This window comes from Fringilla coelebs, assembly GCF_963513975.1.
Source record: "Fringilla coelebs genome assembly, chromosome: 2".
Lineage (NCBI taxonomy): Eukaryota > Metazoa > Chordata > Aves > Passeriformes > Fringillidae > Fringilla > Fringilla coelebs.
This window is the reverse complement of record NC_140029.1, coordinates 24,880,314-24,896,914: the sequence shown is the minus strand read 5'-3', so window position 1 is coordinate 24,896,914 and position 16,601 is coordinate 24,880,314. Positions and strand designations below refer to the sequence as shown.

Below are 16,601 nucleotides of genomic sequence, written 5' to 3'. Positions count from 1 at the left end.
GTATTCTTCCTTAAAACCTCCAATTTCTCTTCAGATAGTGCAAACCAGTACAGGCTTGCAAACTAGTACTACTGCTGGTTATTATAGCATTCCAGGTAGTTACCATGTGGATATTGTTTAAATCTGTATCAAAGTGATACAGATTTGGAATGAGGAAATCTGATTTTGTTGGCAAAAAAATCTGATCTGGATTTAAAACATAAATTGTATTTTGATTTAGGGTGACAAAGGGGAGCGAGGTTATCCAGGACCTCCAGGAAGAGTAAGTAAAATAAATTTTTATTTAATTTTAAACTTAAAATAAAATAAAATTAAATTGTGTGTAAGTCAAAGCACTCAAACAATGAAGAAAAAAAGAGATACTTTGTACAGTCTGATCTTGTTCTCTTCAGTCATGTCCATATTTTTCCTTAATGGAAGCAAAAGTTGGGAGCAGTTCTTTGAAGTATGTTTGAAATTTGGGAAAGGAACCCTCAAAGAATATGAATTTCAAGTGTTTTGGACTGTGAATATTACAAGCATTGCTAATCAGTACACAGTACCCAAAAGACAGTTCAAAAGAGTAAATCTGCCAGTTTCAGGGTTGTGGTTTAACCCAGCTGGGAGCTAAGCACCACACAGCTGCTCCCACACTCACCGTCCCTCCTCAGCATGGGATGGGAAGGAGAATTTGCAAAAGGTAAAATTCATTAGATAAGAACAAGCTATTAATAAAATTAAAGTTACTAATATTAGTAGTAGTAATAATCATGAAGAAATGGGAGATAACAAGAAGAGAGAAGAAAGAATAAAACCTGAGGAAGACAGGTGATGCACAGTGCAATTGCTCACCACTTGCTGACCGAGGTCAAGAGTCCCTGAGCAGAAATTGGCCTTATGCACAAGAAGAAACCAGGGGAGCAATTTATACTTTTTTTAACACTTCAAATAAAAAATGGGGTTAGTCAGGAACAAAAAGATGATTGGTGGTGCTGCTTCCGTCATAGTTGTATGGGAACAAATGCCCAACATCTGCTAATTTGGTTTGGAAAATTGTACGTACTTTCTGAATATTGTATTGGAAATACTAGCATCCTATATATTGAGCTCAGATCAATGTTAGCAAAAATTGGCTACATAATATTTTAAAACAAAAGGTAATACAAACCTAATGAATTAGTTCTTAGACCATGTTAGGGTTTTCTGGCATCATTCTTTTTGAGGAAGATGCTATAAAAGCTCTCCACTTAATCCTTAAATTGATACAAAGGCATTTGAGTAGAATAGGAAATATTTATTTGCTCTGGTAATTCCTCAGCAGCTGCAATCCTCTCACTTGCTGAAATTGCAAGTATAATCAAAAAAACCCTGCTGAAAATTGTCAATAAAACTCTGTACGATCAGATGAAGATGGGGGAGATATGATGGCTCAGTTGCATGTTTCTAGTCTTTGTCCTGTGATTTAGATGATAGATGCTGGACCAGTGGATACCTTTGGTGAAAAAGGAGACCCTGGAGTTTCAGGTTTGCCTGGACTGAAAGGTCAAAAAGGTGAAAAAGGTATGTATTATGTCTTGTCTTTTTAATTGAGTTATACTTTTCGTTTTCTCGGTAAAGGAAATTAAAATTATACTATCTGTGCTCAGGAGTTTTATATAACAGTGTAATGTTCCAGTTATGTAATTGTTTTCAGGTTATTATATTTTGCAATAGCTTGTAAGACACTTCTGATTCTCAACATAGCTAAGATGGTCTTTCAGTTATAGTTAAAAAAATGATAAATTGTGATCAGTTTTTATGGCAGGTAAATAATTCAGTGAGATTATCTAAGAAGTATGGAAATCAACATGAATATAAGGAGGGTAATTAATGCAGAGAATCTTAAGACTCCTTTATAAAAGTCAGTTGCTAATTTTTTATCCTAAGATTGGCTTGCATATTTTAAAAATGTCTTTAGTAAACAAAAAATCAAGCATTTCCCTCCCCATTTTCCCCATTACAGATCTTAGCCAATTCAAGAAAAATTACTGGGGAAGCTGGCACAGAGCAGGACCTTTTGTCTGAATGTATTTCTTGAAGCTATATATAGATTATTTAACTTCAGATTTGTTTCTGAATGTGAATAGGCATGAATATGAATTTCAGTTATATCTCCTAAAAGTTCACTTTCATTGGCATTGCAGAATTCATTGCCTAATTGAAACCTTCTCTTTTCTAAAGGCTTCCCTGGTGCACAAGGAATCCCAGGACCTCCAGGTATGAACTTATAACTATTGATTTTTTCACATTTGTCATGTGCTCTTGGGTGAACAGTCCTTAGCTGCTTTCAGTTACTGCCTGACTTTCTGAACACCCAAGCACTGACCTCTCCAGGGTCTAATCATCCCTGCAGACCCTTGCTTTTCTCATGTCTCTGATGTGATCCAGCCTTGTTCTTTCTGTTCTGCTCTGATAACTTTCTGCTGAAATTGAAAATGTAGTGCAGAGTCGGTCAGAGACAGCCCAGAGTATGACCCCATGGGGCAGGAGGAGCTGTTAACTGGGAATGTTTGGGAGTGTGAGCACATAGACCTGAGTGTGTGTGCTCATCTTTGTCTGGCTCTCACTGCAGCTCTGTGTGTGTATGTGTGAGCATAATAAAACAAGGTTTGTAGGGTGAAATAATACATATAATCAAAGTCATTCCTGAAGGCGTCCTGCTTTTTTGGCTGTGTCACTCGGTCTAATAAAAGTTATTTCTTTTGCCTACAAATGTTGCATTTTTCAGAGCCTTAACATCTTCCCATCCATGGTAACACTGCTTTTATGTGTATAAGTGCATGTACATGTGTTTGACCCACACCATGACATTTGCTTTTTAAAAATTAGGCAAATCATCTCTGGAGACCCGACACTTCACACATCCTGCAGTGATACTACCATTACCTTCCTTGCTTTCATTTTCTATCTTGGCAGTGAGCTAAATATGAAATTAATGTGAGCCAGGGTCAGATAGTTTCCAGGAAATTTTTCACAGGTTAGGGAGAAGATGCTACACACCACAGGCTGTAATGATAGCTCTTGGTCTGTAATTACCCTGCAGAGATTGAGCTTTGTGTGACTTCCGTATCTTCCTGCAGTGTTGCAGATGACTCAGAATGTTTTTTTAATGGTCAAGTGTAATGATGAGTTATGAACTGGAAGTCATTAAAATTTGAAGACCTGTGTGACTGTACAAATAGCTAAAAGGAGATCTTAAGTAGGGTTTTTGGTAGTTTTTATACTGCTTTTCTTTATTGTCTGGTTTTCACTTATTATTCTTACAAAGCTTCTTCATTTTGGCATTCCTTAAATCTGCTAGTATTGTTGAGTACTTATTTTTTGAAGTTATCAAACATACCCTCCCTTTCTAGATGTGTTTTAGATTTGGTTTGTTATGAGGTAAGGATGTGTGCAATAGTTTCTAGATGGAATAGCTAAGTTAACTCCAGTGTTCCCACTATTTACTACCCAGCAAAAGTGTGTCCAACTAAATCTCAGAAAAGCACTCTAATACAGATGAGGTCTGTTTGTTTAGGGATCTAACAGAACTGAGTTTCTCTCAACTGTAGTGAGTATACAAACCCCATTTATTTATAAATCACCAGTATTAAAAATTCAGTCCCTTTTTTCTTTTACATTAACATTTTTCCATTTCTCTCTAAAACCCTGTGAAAGTAATGTGTTGCTAATGTTGCTGTCTTTTCACTTGTCATTTTTACATGTGTGTTTTACTCTGTCCAAAGGTCGACCAGTTCCAGACAGGGTAGGATCACCTGGTGTCCCTGGAGAGAGAGGTGAAAAAGGTGAAAAGGGTTCTCCTGGATTCCCTTCACCTGGAATCCCTGGAAGAGATGGATTCCCAGGTCCCCCTGGCTTGCCTGGCCCACCAGGACCTCCAGGCAAAACAGGTAGGTAAAGCCCTTGGTTGCTTTTCACCTTGAAGACTCATAATGCACATTAAAAAAAGAAAAAAGAGACAAGATTATAAAAGCTATTATCAGGATGCATCTGTGTCATGGAAGAAACATATCAGAGTTGTTGATGAACCAAGTAAAAGCTGTTGCGCAGTGTAGGAAGCCGCTTGTTTCCTGACTGGGAAAGGACAAGGATTCTTTGCTAAATAAATGCTTCAAAAATTTCTACAAAATTCATTGTTAATTGTTAGAATATAACCAAACAATTTATCTTAATTCACATTAATTTGTTCTATGTCCTATTGTGTCAAGGTAGTGATATTTATATATTTTCAATTAAAAAAATAGCAGATACTAATACTGTCCTTAGCATAAAGATAGCTGTTCAGTATGATGATTTATAAGTCTGCAGTTCCAGTCTGTGTAACAGATTGAACAGGTGTGAGAACTGCTGTGTGAGGTACTAGTTTGCCAGGAGTTTTTATTTTAACATAAAATTATCTTAGAGGAGAATGGGGTCATAGAAAGGCTTGGGTTGGAAGAAACATTAAAGATTATCTGGTTCCAACCCCCCAACATAGGCAAGGATGCCACCTATTAGATCAGGGTAAGCACCTGCTTTATGGAATAAATGAAGAGCCAGTAATGATGTGACAAGTAAATATTAACATCAGTAGTAATAATAACAACACTACACACGTTTTATTAGATTGTGACAAAAGAATTTTAAAGAGGAAAATGGTTTTGCTCTGCAATGATGCAATAACCAAGTACAAGTGGAAGTGGTCCATGCTAAATAGTTCCTTAAAACTAATGTTTTAACTCATTTAAACCTTTTACTATAGGTGATACTGATATTGTGAGTTAAATTGTCATTCCAGCATCAGGAATGATATCCCTATTACAATAGTTAAGGTACTTTAAAGCTATTGAAAGAAACATTATTCTCTATGGAATCCCTAAACCAAAGGTACTTTGTTCAAAAACAGGGGAAGATGCCTGGTTGTTGCTGCGTTTGCCAGTGAAGCAATGCAAAATCCAGCACGTGGAATATGGAATTAAATAGCTAAATTTTGCATTTTCCTAAAAATTTCCATTTTTCATGAAAATTACTGCCATTGCTTAATTCTTCTACTTCCCCAGATACTTCTTTAGCCTTCGAGTACATAATGGGAAGCAATTCTTTTTCATTTAACTTGTTTTCCAAACTTCACATTAGCATTTTGACTACTAGCTTTGGCCAAAATGATGTCATATTATGTTGGGTCAGATCCTGCATCATATCATCAAACAGAACAAGCACTATTTATATTCTTATATCAAGCCTGAGAAATATTTTCATTTGATACCTATTTCAGATCCTAACATATAAAGTTTGTTGTTTTCAGGAAGCTTGATCTGTGTGAAGTTAAATAGATGTTGACAAGCTGCCCTTACCTAGAAAGTTTCCTAAAATGTTGAAAAAGAGAAGTCAGGGTACAAAAAAACCTTCTTAATGAATCTCTCTGAACATCAATACTCTCCATTCTCTTCAGGGTCAAACCATCAGTTTTTCACCCGTGATACTTTACCAAGCCAAAACTTAAAATGAAAATAGATTTTATGCTGAAATTGTTTGTAACCTTATTATGGCAGAACCTGTCTTTTCTCTGTAATTCTCAGGATTTCCTAAGCAGTGTATATGGAATAAGAATACAGAATCCCAGTTAAATTTTTCCACGTAAATCCAATAAAGGAGTAAAATGTTGTCCTGAGTTACCACTTTTCATAGGTAACATTTCAGGTAGGATGTAAATGCAACCCTATAATGGCAACTTGCACTTCTCAAAACAATATTTATTGTAATTTCATTTCAGATGGAATTGATCAGTGCCAGCAGGGAGAACCTGGTGCACCAGGTAGTCCTGGACTTCCAGGGAGAGATGGATTTCCAGGAGAGATGGGAGAGAAAGGTAATAATATTTTAAAGTGATTGTATTCTAATGCTTGGTAGCCCAGAGCTTGGGTATGTAAAGAGGCTGAGCAAATTAGGCTGGATCCAGAGAAAGTTAGTTAAAGTTAGTTAAACAGTTCATGGACATGGAAGATGTTTCTTGACTCTCTGGTGAGTAAAGAAGGATATTATGTTTTGAATTGTGTGATATGAACTTCTCTTGGCCTGCTCATTGTTGAGAAGTGATAAAGGATGGCCCAAGGCTGTAAGAGGAGCAGAAAGGGTTCAGTACAGCCCTGTGCAGTGTAAATGGAGCTATTAAAGGCAATTCAGGGTGGGAATTCTGAGGTGCAGGTTTAAAGAGGAGCCAGGTGAGTTGAGAATGAAAATGGTTTATGAATCATTGCCATGAGTATAATTGCAGATAAAATTTTAACACCTATAGACAGCCTTAGGTTGGACATTAGGAAGAATGGGTGATAGGGCATTGGAATGGGCTGCCCAGGGAGATGATGGGAGTCACCATCCCTGGAGGTGTTTCAGAAAAGACTGGATGTGGCACTGAGTGCCATGGTCTGTTGACATGGTGATGTTTGGTCATAGGTTGGACTCAATGATGGCAAAGGTCTTTCTGATCTAACTGTGGGATTCCATGAATGGGACTGTCAACCATGCGTTTTAGCAGCATTGACTAAATGAACATTTAAAAAAAGAGCTGCACTCATTTACATGGTGGTTTCTCCTTTCTAATCTCATTTTGTATAATCTCTCAATTATAGTGACTATAGAAGTTATCCTTTTTCTGCTTTAATAATTTTATTTTCTCTATACCCACTAAATATTTATTTTCTTCTTTTTGATCCTCTTCAACCTGGTCCCCTTTAGCCATTATTTTAAATACTAACCCTAGGGTAAGACTTATGTTGATTTTCATGCCGTTCCTTTAAAAATTTTAAAAAATCTTGAACATCAACTTGCTGATATTTTCTCCTTGAAGCATGGAATTAGAAGTAGCAATTTATTTAAATATTAAATTGACATTTGCCCTGAATCCACCTGCTTGCAGTTATCTTGAATCTTTGTGTTGTTATTCATGTCCTTTGTTGTTTTCTTTTTTCAGGTGACAAAGGTGAAGCCTGTGCCTTGTGTGATAAAGTAGGACCTCCTGGACTTCCAGGACCACAAGGGCCACCAGGTCCAGCAGGTAAGAATTCCTTAATAACCCAAGAATGAGCTATGTAGGCTAAATTCTAAAAAATGTAGCATGCATAAGAAAATTAATTACATTTTGTCCCACTAATCAAATTGCTTGTGAAACTAACGAAAGGACTAATGAAAGAAGGGTGGCATATTGCTATTTTTGACCTGCTTCCAAATTTCAAATACAATCAACTAGAATTACCAGGGAAGCAGAAACTGGCCACAATGAAGGGTCTTTGCAAATTGTGGCCCAAATATTTTCACAGTGAGAAATAATGTGGGAGCCATTTGCCTGTGGCCCAGGCTTGACAGTGACCCATACATTTGTTTCCAATTGCAACACTAAATTCTGTGGCCCAAAAATAAAACTATTTTTTTGCTACCACATAGGAAAAGTGCCACATGCCAAAAATTATATTATACCTAATGTTTGTTCTAATGCTGCTCAGAAAAATGAATGTGGCTTCGTTAGTTTCAGTTCTGCATTGGTTAAATGAATTGATAAATTCATTCCTAAGTCAAATCAACTTCCAAGTTTGTGAATGCAGGCATGCAACACAAGTGCATGAATCAAGACAGCTTCACTGGCTTTAGCAGCATTATGCTGGTATTACTGGGAATGGATGAGACACTTTACAGGGGATCACAAAGAATTCACATACAGTGAGCTATTTGTGTGTAATATATTTTTTGCAATATATTATATTTTGTGTAATAAATTAAGCCGTGTTATTGTCTCTCTGAAAAGGTTTTCCAGGACAAGCAGGTTTCAAGGGTGACAGAGGCTTACCTGGACTTGATGGCCTTCCAGGGGTGCCTGTAAGTAATGCCTTGCCAAATGCTGCATGTCCTGCTAGGCACGTGATCAAAACACATGTAGTAATCAGTGTATCAGTGTGGTTGTGTAACAGTTCTGTTTAAAAATAAGCAACCCCCCCCTCCCCAAAACAGTGCACTGATATGATAAAATTAGGGTTAATTATGCCTGATTAAAATAACATAGGAAGAAGTGGGTTTGAACTGTAAGAGCTAAAAAAGAGCTGTCAGATATTGGTTATGCTTCTGAGTTTATTCATCATAAAAGCTTAGTGGGACACATGACCTTCTGCCTGAGCAAGCTAAGCAGTGGAGCTGGGTAAAGATTAGGATTTCTCAGGAAACAGATGCAGGTATTCCCTGACCTTCTGAATTGTTCCAGTAACGTTTTGCTGGTGAGTACAAATATATTGAGAGAGTGACAGTGCCATCTAGTGTAGTGTAAGCAATCTGCTGTTAGCATGCAGCACACTGTGGCAGTTCTGCTGAATTTTGAATCATAGAACAAGAGAAAATGCTGAGTTGGAAGGAGCTCATCAGGATCGTTGGGTCCAGCGCCTGGTCCTGTGAAGAACATCCCAAACATCACACCATGTGCCTGAGAGAGTTGTCCAAATGCTTATTGAACTCCAGCAGGCTGTTGTTGTGACCACTTACCTGGGGAGCCTGTTCCAGTGCTCATCCTCTGGCTTTTTTTTCCTGATACCTAACCTTTTTCCTGATATCTAACCTAAACCTCCTCTGGCTGAGCTTCATGCTGTTTCCTCAATTTCTGTCACTGCTGACAAGAGAGGTCAGTGCCTGCCCCTCCTCCTCCCCTCATGCAGACGTTGCAGACTGATAGGAGATCTCCCCTCATCTCCTTTTCTCCAGGCTGAACATATCAAGTGACGCCAGCCATTCCTCATAAGGCTTCTCCTGCAGACTCTTCACCATTCTCATGGCCTTCTTCTGGAGGCTCCCCAATAGTTTAATGTCATTTTTATATTGTGGCACCAAAAACAGTATTCAATTTGAGGCCGCCCCAGCTCAGAGCAGAGCAGGACAATCCCCTCCCTTGCCCAGCTGGCCATGCTGTGCCTGATGCCCCCCAGGACAGGGCTGGCCCTCCTGGCTGCCAGGGCACTGCTGACTCTTGTTCCATTTGCCACTGACCAGGACCCCAGGTCCCTTTCTGCAGCACGGCTCTGCAGCCTCTCATTCTTTGGTCTGTCTGCACACTCAGGATTGCCCCATCCCAGGTGCAGAATCTGGCACTTGTCCTTGTGCTGGTGATTGCCCATCTCTCTGATTTGTTTCTCTCTGCAGGGCCTTTCTGCCCCCGAGGGAGCTGACAGCTCCTCACAATGTATTGTCACTGGCAAACTTACTTAGTATTCCTTCAAGTCCTGCATCTAGGTTGTTAATGAAGATTTTGGGAAGTGTCTGCAGTATGTTCTGTAAAACACAGTTAGTAAACAGGAAAGTCAAATACTTTTGAAGAAATAAAGCAAAGCTGTGAAAGTGGGTAGCCTCCTAATAAGATTACTTGTAAATTACATTGAGGCAGCACAACATGACTCTCAGTAAGGCCAGAAGCAGAACAGCTGTAAGTGTAACGCTTGTCTGAAATGTGACACAAATGACTCCTAGAGGAGCAGTGTACTTCCACAACTACATTTGACCTTGTCAGAATCCATTTAAAAGTGCCCCTATGGACACTGAGGTTTGCTGTGAAAACCTACCTCGGTGTGCATGTTCCAGTAGCATAATGGGGGTTTTGACACCATTCCTGGTGTGAGTAGACTGAGTGTTCCCAGACCTCTTTTCCCCAAAGCTGCCTGTTCCCTTACAGCTGATCCTTTCTGGCCAGATAACTTCTCAGTGACATCCCTGTGCACTGGCTTTATCACACACTGGGGTTATGTGAGCTCCCTCTATCACCAGTGGTGCAAGAGAGGTACCTTCAGAAGTAAAAAAAACCCAAACCATTTGTATGAATTCATTACTCAAGGAATCTGTTTCTCTCCCTGAAGTATAAATAAAGCCTTGTTGCCCGAATTCAGCCAATGAAAGTTGACGGAGATGAATTCCTTATCTATTGCCACCACAATAAATTGCATTACCCGCTGACTGAATGTACTATAATATCAATGGGATCCATGAAAGAAACAGTGAGGAAAAAAATGAAAAACATTCTAATGTATTTAAGATTTTTTGTTGTCTGTCATTTGTTCTTAGCGCATGTTTTGCCACGCCTTTATATTTTAGTTTTATTGCCTCATAGGTGCTGTTCATGTCTTTAATCAGACAAAGGTTGGCTGCTGTTCTGAATGCTTTTAAGCTTGTTTTGCTCTGCAAAGTTCAGCCAGGTGGTGATCCAGCATATAATTTAACTTGCAAGAACTACATAGAGGCCAACCTTGCAAGCTGACATGGCTTACAGCCATGCCAAAACATCAGAGTCTGATTCAGAACACTCCAGTGCTAATGAAAAGATCACCACTGACCCTGGTAATCTTCTGGTTCAGGCTGAAGTAGAGGCACACGTGAGCTGTACATTGCCCATGAAGTTCGTGTTTTACTACCCTAATGAGTAGCTCTGAGTCACTAGAAATTATAGGGACTTTTCCCATAAGAAAAGTTCATTCAAGTCCTAGACAATATGTAGGGGAAAAATTGAAATCCTGTAGGCATACTGTTAGGTACGTAATTTCTTTCCAGAGGAGGTTGCAAAACTGTTTTCTGGGCATGTGCATTATATTCTGATATTATCAACTATGTCAGCTGTTCAAAGTCGATGAATATTAATAATGATTGAACACATGTATTCACATCTGCTGAATGTTATGGATAAACTACCCAAGGGAGAAGCTTTCTGCTTCCAAGGCTGCTGTGTCTTGGGAAATGTTCTCATTTGACCTCCTCAGTCAATGACTTGGTGGTTCCCTTAATTTGGATTTGCAATTCAGTTTTTGAGGGTGGCTTTCTTCTGTAGTTGGAGGGTTTGTAGGGCAACTAATGACATCTGAATTTATGAAATTTCAGGGTCCCCCTGGCACTCCAGGACTTATGGGCAGCCCTGGGCCAAAAGGAGAACCTGGAGATTTTACTTACGATTCTATCCTGAAAGGCGAAAAGGGCGATCCTGGTTTCCCAGGACAGCCAGGCATTCCTGGAAGAGAAGGAAGACCAGGAAAAGATGGATTTCCAGGCCCCCAGGGTCCAAAAGGAACAGCGGTATGTTTGTTTCTTTACGTTTGCATATTGTCCTACTGCGTGTTTATTTATGTTTCCTTACTGTGCTATACATTCTGTCTTTCAGATCAGAATTCACATGCTTTTGTGCCCTATACATGCTATGTGTTTCTTGGCCTCATTTATTTTTTCACATCTATTCTTTACCTTGAGTAGTACATTCTTCCTCAGAAAACCATTCCATTTTCACTGGAAGTAGTGAGGAAGACAGTTCTTCAACAACAGACTATTTCAGAGCTAGGTTTTTCAGACCATTTCTTTTTACATGTCATGCAAATAAGTAATCTGACTCAAATGCATTCAGCATGGCTCGTTACTTTCAGGAGTATAGAGAAAAGGTTCAAACATGGACAGTAGTTTTATTCCTTTCTGCCTTTCTCACAGCTGGATAGTGAGAACTAGTGTGAATGACTTAGTTGATATTTGGAGATGATTGAACAAATGCAGTTATCCAAGTAGAAATTGTGAAGACAAGATTCAAGACTGTTCTAGCATATTTCTCTTCTTGTGGAAATGAATGCTTCAAAATGTGGCACTGATAGAGTTGAGCTGATGTGGATGTGGAGCTGAATGTGGAGCTCAGCTCTGCTCCCAGATCCACTTTTAGAAACATGGCCTTCATGATACAGTTAGCTGCACTACTAGGTGTGATCTCCATGTGCTGTTCCACATGGAACCTTGTTCTGTTTCCATTAAACTCAGTGGAAAAAATCCACTTTCTTCAACATTACAGATACCTGTGCTAAATTCCAGTTGCAAAATATTCAGAGAGAATGATGTGTTCTGTCTTGCCAGCCAGGCAAGAAGTACACTTATACTTTCCAAAAATTAGGGTACAGCTGGCTTGAAAGGAGAGCGTGGTCCCCCTGGCCAACCTGGATTCCCTGGAGTGCGTGGTGAAAGAGGTTTTCCTGGCCCTCCTGGAATAGGTGCTGCAGGATTACCTGGTGACAAAGGAGACAGAGGCTTTGCTGGAACCCCAGGTTTACCAGGACTTCCAGGTAATGCTATAACATGTTTTAAAAAATACAAAAAAAATTTCTAAATTGTGCCCTTTAAATGGTACAGCCTAGAGGATCATCAGGAATTTAAGCCTGAAATAAAAAGACTTCCTAATTTGAATCAGTGCTCGCTTTCACCACTAAAATTGCAAATTTTTGAGGGCAGTTTTCTTGAAGGATTTGCTAGGAGCAATGGGATGGTTTAGGTTCATCCTAGTTTTTTATGAAGCTTCTACCAAAAAAACTTCATAACAAGTCACTTTTAATGGTATGGATGAACTGACAATGCTGTCAAGGTAGCAGTTTTATTTCATCAGTTCCTGTACTCTAATACAGCTTTACATTTACAGGAGCAAAGGGGGAAGCAGGACGAACTATATCCCTCCCTGGACCTCCTGGGGCCGATGGCCTTCCTGGGCCACCTGGTTTCCCTGGACCCCAAGGTACAGCAGTCTCTTAATCTTTGTCTGATTATCAGGATGGTTCTGTTCCCTAGAAGTTGGCCTTTGTGTTAACATTTGTCTTGTTTTTATTTGCAAAGGTGACAAAGGGAATCCTGGGCTTCCGGGTAGACCTGGCCTACCAGGAGAAAAAGGTGCTGTTGGGCAGCCAGGGATAGGGTTCCCTGGACCTCCAGGTCCCAAAGGTAAGATAAAGCTGTCCATCTAACAGGGCTGGTGTAACTGGAGTATGGATGGAGGTCTGCACTGTCATCCAGCCATAGCTGCATGGGATTTGGGAGGTGCAGCTGAAGAAGCTCCCTTGCAAAAGTCAGCCAGCAGCACAGTGAGCATTCTTTCGACAGAGTTCAGCTGCACACTTGCTGTGTGTAGTGCAGTGGTGCACCTACAGACAGCGTCACAGCTACTGCCAGAGTGGGAAGTGGTCTGGTACAGCATCTTACCTTGCAGCAGCTGCAGCTGCTGAGATGAGATCACCCTTCTGAGAGATGAAAAACACTGCGTGTAGTTGGTCCAAATAATATGCTGATGTTACTGTAACAGCTGTGGGCCAGAGCTTACAGCTCTGCTGGGTTCCAGACAGCTGAGAGTGGCTTGGTTAGAATTCCAGCTACTCAACATAAGTGTAGTCTTCCCTCCATGGCCATTGTCAGCCTATGCAAGTAGCTTAGAAGGAGTCTAAATGTTTTGGAATTTTTGAAGATGTATTTCACAGTACTGCTGCTCATTTAGAGCTAGATGAATGAACTTCCAGCAGCCACCTCAATCATCAAAATTCTTTTGTGTCTTCGTTATTATTTGTTATAATTCCACACATGAATGAACTGGGAGGGTCAGAAATTTAATAAGGAGAAAGGGCATATTTTTCTCTGTAACCATGTCTGGTTCCTCTGAGAGTGCATTGGGACCTGAACAGAAAAGGCCCATTGTGTCTGTAAAGAACTGCTGTATGCACATTGATGCCAGATGAAAGAAATGACACATTAAATATATTTCTTTAAAGGACCTTTCCATGAACTCAGCCCTGCCCAATGACATTCTGAGGTCTTAGCCTAAAAGCTGGATTTCTGCCTGCTTGGTCTGAATTTGTTGTGCATGTGCTGATGTTGAGTGAGTGCTCTCTTTAAGGGATTTGCAGAATGCTGTGGGTATTCCTTCTTGCATTCCTAAGGTGCAGTTCATGGGCCAGCTCTGGCATAGAAACCTTCAGTATGAAACCCTCAGCAGGACAGTAGAGTGTGTCACAAGACATACACTGCACAAAAGGTGTTGATTCACAGGCGGGCTTTGTTGTGCATCCCTCAGTCTGATGTCCCACATGCCTTTTCTGAAGAAGACTTTGGGAACCCAGTTTTGCAGTATGTTTCTCACAAGGCAGATGGGAGATGAACCCACAAGGCTATTATTTAAGAGGAGACACTCAGCATTTATTTCTTCTGGATGCTTGTTCCTCATCAGAAGCCAACTGCTGCACAAAAGTCAGCGTTTGAATCTTAGTTTGGACATTTGCGTACTGGCAGGTCTAGAAGTTTGACTGTCCAGGTCTTTGTTAACACGTCCTAGTAGATAGTTTGTTTTAGAGTCTTAAAGAAACAGCAGAGGTCACTTACAGACAGAGAGGGCAATGATGTGACTCTTGGCTTGTTTTGCTTTGTTTTATAGGTTTCCAAGGTCAGCCTGGCTCACCTGGTCTTCCAGGAACTCCAGGAACCCCTGGTCTGGATGGTTTGCCAGGAGTTCCAGGTTTACAAGGCCAAAAGGTAGGTGTCAGCTGCTGATACTTTCATCTGTGACTCCCCATGTTGACAGGAACGTGTGCAAGGAAAAACTTTACAAGTTGGCCAAACTGCCTTTGATTTTATGTTTCTCACTGTGCACACAAGGGGACAGAGTAGATGGATAAATGCTTGGCATTAAAGGGTTTACAGCTCTCCCCTGAAGTCATGTATAGAGATCTGTACATAAGTCCTATACAGCATGATTTAAATACATTTAATAAATGATTTCTTGGTTTTGATGTGTTGATTCCTAATCTATTGTGTTTTTTTGGCTAGGGTGAACCTGGTGTAGGTCTGCCTGGCCCTAAGGGATTGCCAGGCCCCCCTGGCCCAGCTGGCATCCCTGGAGAGAAGGGAAGTCCAGGACTGCCTGGTTTACGTGGAGAGCAGGGCTTTCCAGGCATACCTGGACAGCAGGGATTCAGAGGTAACGTCACTGGAAAAATACAGTTCTGGATTTGTATTTTGTTTTGAAGTCACTCTCCTGCAGATGCAGTGAAAAGTCTGTTAATTACTGAAATATCCTATTGATACCTTGGGGAATTGCCCCTTTTCTGTCCCTTTTCTGTTTTTTCCTACTACCCACCAGCAGCAAATGCTAGCAGCAAAGAGCAGCCCTTCATCCAAACCCAGGCTTGGAGGTGTTGGTGGCTGAATGAAGTCTCCTTGGCCATGTGCTTCTAAAGCACCTCATCTGGCATCTTCAGCAGGCAGGATGTCAAAGAGCATCAGAGAATGCTCGGTCTATGTTTCTCCTGTCTCCCTGCAGGTGACCCTGGTCTCCCAGGTCTCCAAGGCTTGCAGGGCCCTCCAGGTGCACCGGGGCTGGGCCCTCCAGGATTGCCAGGACCCGCTGGGCAGCCAGGACCCCAGGGACCACCAGGTGAGCAGAGAATACTCCCATGATGCTGCTTAAGAGCAGAATTTTGATGTAAGCGGATAACACAGGTAAAAGTTGCTTGAGAACTTTTTGCAGTGTGAAGTTGATGGGGATAGATGGGGGGACATGCCAGTGGGCCTCCTCCAAGTGGTCCAAAATGCAGGGTGAGGTCTCCTGAGAGGATTTCTGGCATTTGGATTGGTTTCCTTGGGTCATTGATGGGTAATAGATACAGGTTCAAAGCCCTTCTTAGGAAATGAGGACTGGTTCTGCTGTCTGCCTTTGAGTCTCCATCCTCTATGCTATCTAATTTGTGAATCACAGGTGGACATGGTCAGATATGCTTATTAATGGTTTTCCTTGTTTTTTGTTAAGGACTAATCCAGTACCTTCTGTTTTTCCCAGGATTTCCTGGATTAAAAGGAGAAAGGGGCTTCCCTGGTGTCCCAGGTCTAGATATGCCAGGACCGAAAGGGGATAAAGGTAGCCCGGGCCAGCCAGGAGTCCCAGGCTCTGTGGGGTTACCTGGTCTGCCAGGTCCACAGGGGGCTGTTGGACTGAAAGGATCAACAGGTAAACAACTTGTCCCTCAGAAATCAGCATCTTTGACAGCTGTTTTATAAAGTTGTGGCAGCACACCCTTTCACTCGGTTAGGAATTGATTGGTCAAAGAGCCCAAGCTTGGGAAAATGCATGGACTGATGTCAGTAAAGCAGCTCTGCACATGTAACTGAACTGCTGCTGCTGAAGTCCTTTCATGGACCAAATCCAGCAGGTTGAAGGAACTAGCCTTGCTCCTGAAATAATGAAAGAGGATTATTCTGCACAGTTTTAGTGGCAGAGTATGGTTTTACTAATGCCTTTGTTAATGACAGCATTGTTTGCTGTAATAGGAAGTTTTAAGAATTTATCAAAAACCCACTACAAACTGTTTTCCTCTGGTTTTCATAGTACTGTTTTTACTGTTGTTTTCTCTGTTGGGCTGTTTTAGTTTAATCATCTTCTTTGTCCCATTTTTCCTTAAGTAGTGCAACTCCTAATATGATAGGCAGTAAATAGTTCTGTTTCTTGTACTTCTTTACACTGCTTCGTTTATTTTTTTTTATTCACTTTTCTTCTTTGGCTTCAGGACCCAAAGGAGAAATGGGAGTTATGGGAACTCCTGGATTGCCAGGAACTCCTGGGCCAGTTGGAGATCGAGGGTTTCCTGGTGAAAAAGGTAAGAGAGAGATTTTCTTAAATTAAAAATTGCAAACCCCACATCTTTTCCCCAACAGAAGTAGGGAAGTAACCAAAGATAAGGAGTGTACTTGACCTAAGGAACAGTTTATGTCAAGTGACATTCCTCTAAGTTAGAAAGAGTATAAAAGACCATATCCTA

The 16,601-nt window shown here is 40.7% G+C and overlaps 1 protein-coding gene across 2 annotated transcripts in view; it reads left to right on the top strand.

The window, feature by feature from the left end:
• COL4A1 (collagen type IV alpha 1 chain) overlaps positions 1-16,601 on the top strand; it is a 121,043-nt gene that overhangs the window by 77,401 nt on the left and 27,041 nt on the right. For both annotated transcript variants that reach the window (XM_084223487.1, XM_084223486.1), the window contains exons 18-33: positions 221-262; positions 1,446-1,539; positions 2,200-2,235; positions 3,744-3,908; positions 5,771-5,866; positions 6,968-7,051; positions 7,796-7,866; positions 10,891-11,082; positions 11,933-12,101; positions 12,452-12,544; positions 12,643-12,747; positions 14,225-14,322; positions 14,617-14,767; positions 15,110-15,223; positions 15,626-15,793; positions 16,350-16,439. In XM_084223487.1, coding sequence (XP_084079613.1) covers positions 221-262; positions 1,446-1,539; positions 2,200-2,235; positions 3,744-3,908; positions 5,771-5,866; positions 6,968-7,051; positions 7,796-7,866; positions 10,891-11,082; positions 11,933-12,101; positions 12,452-12,544; positions 12,643-12,747; positions 14,225-14,322; positions 14,617-14,767; positions 15,110-15,223; positions 15,626-15,793; positions 16,350-16,439 — 1,768 coding nt within the window. The remainder of the gene's footprint in view (positions 1-220; positions 263-1,445; positions 1,540-2,199; positions 2,236-3,743; positions 3,909-5,770; positions 5,867-6,967; positions 7,052-7,795; positions 7,867-10,890; positions 11,083-11,932; positions 12,102-12,451; positions 12,545-12,642; positions 12,748-14,224; positions 14,323-14,616; positions 14,768-15,109; positions 15,224-15,625; positions 15,794-16,349; positions 16,440-16,601) is intronic.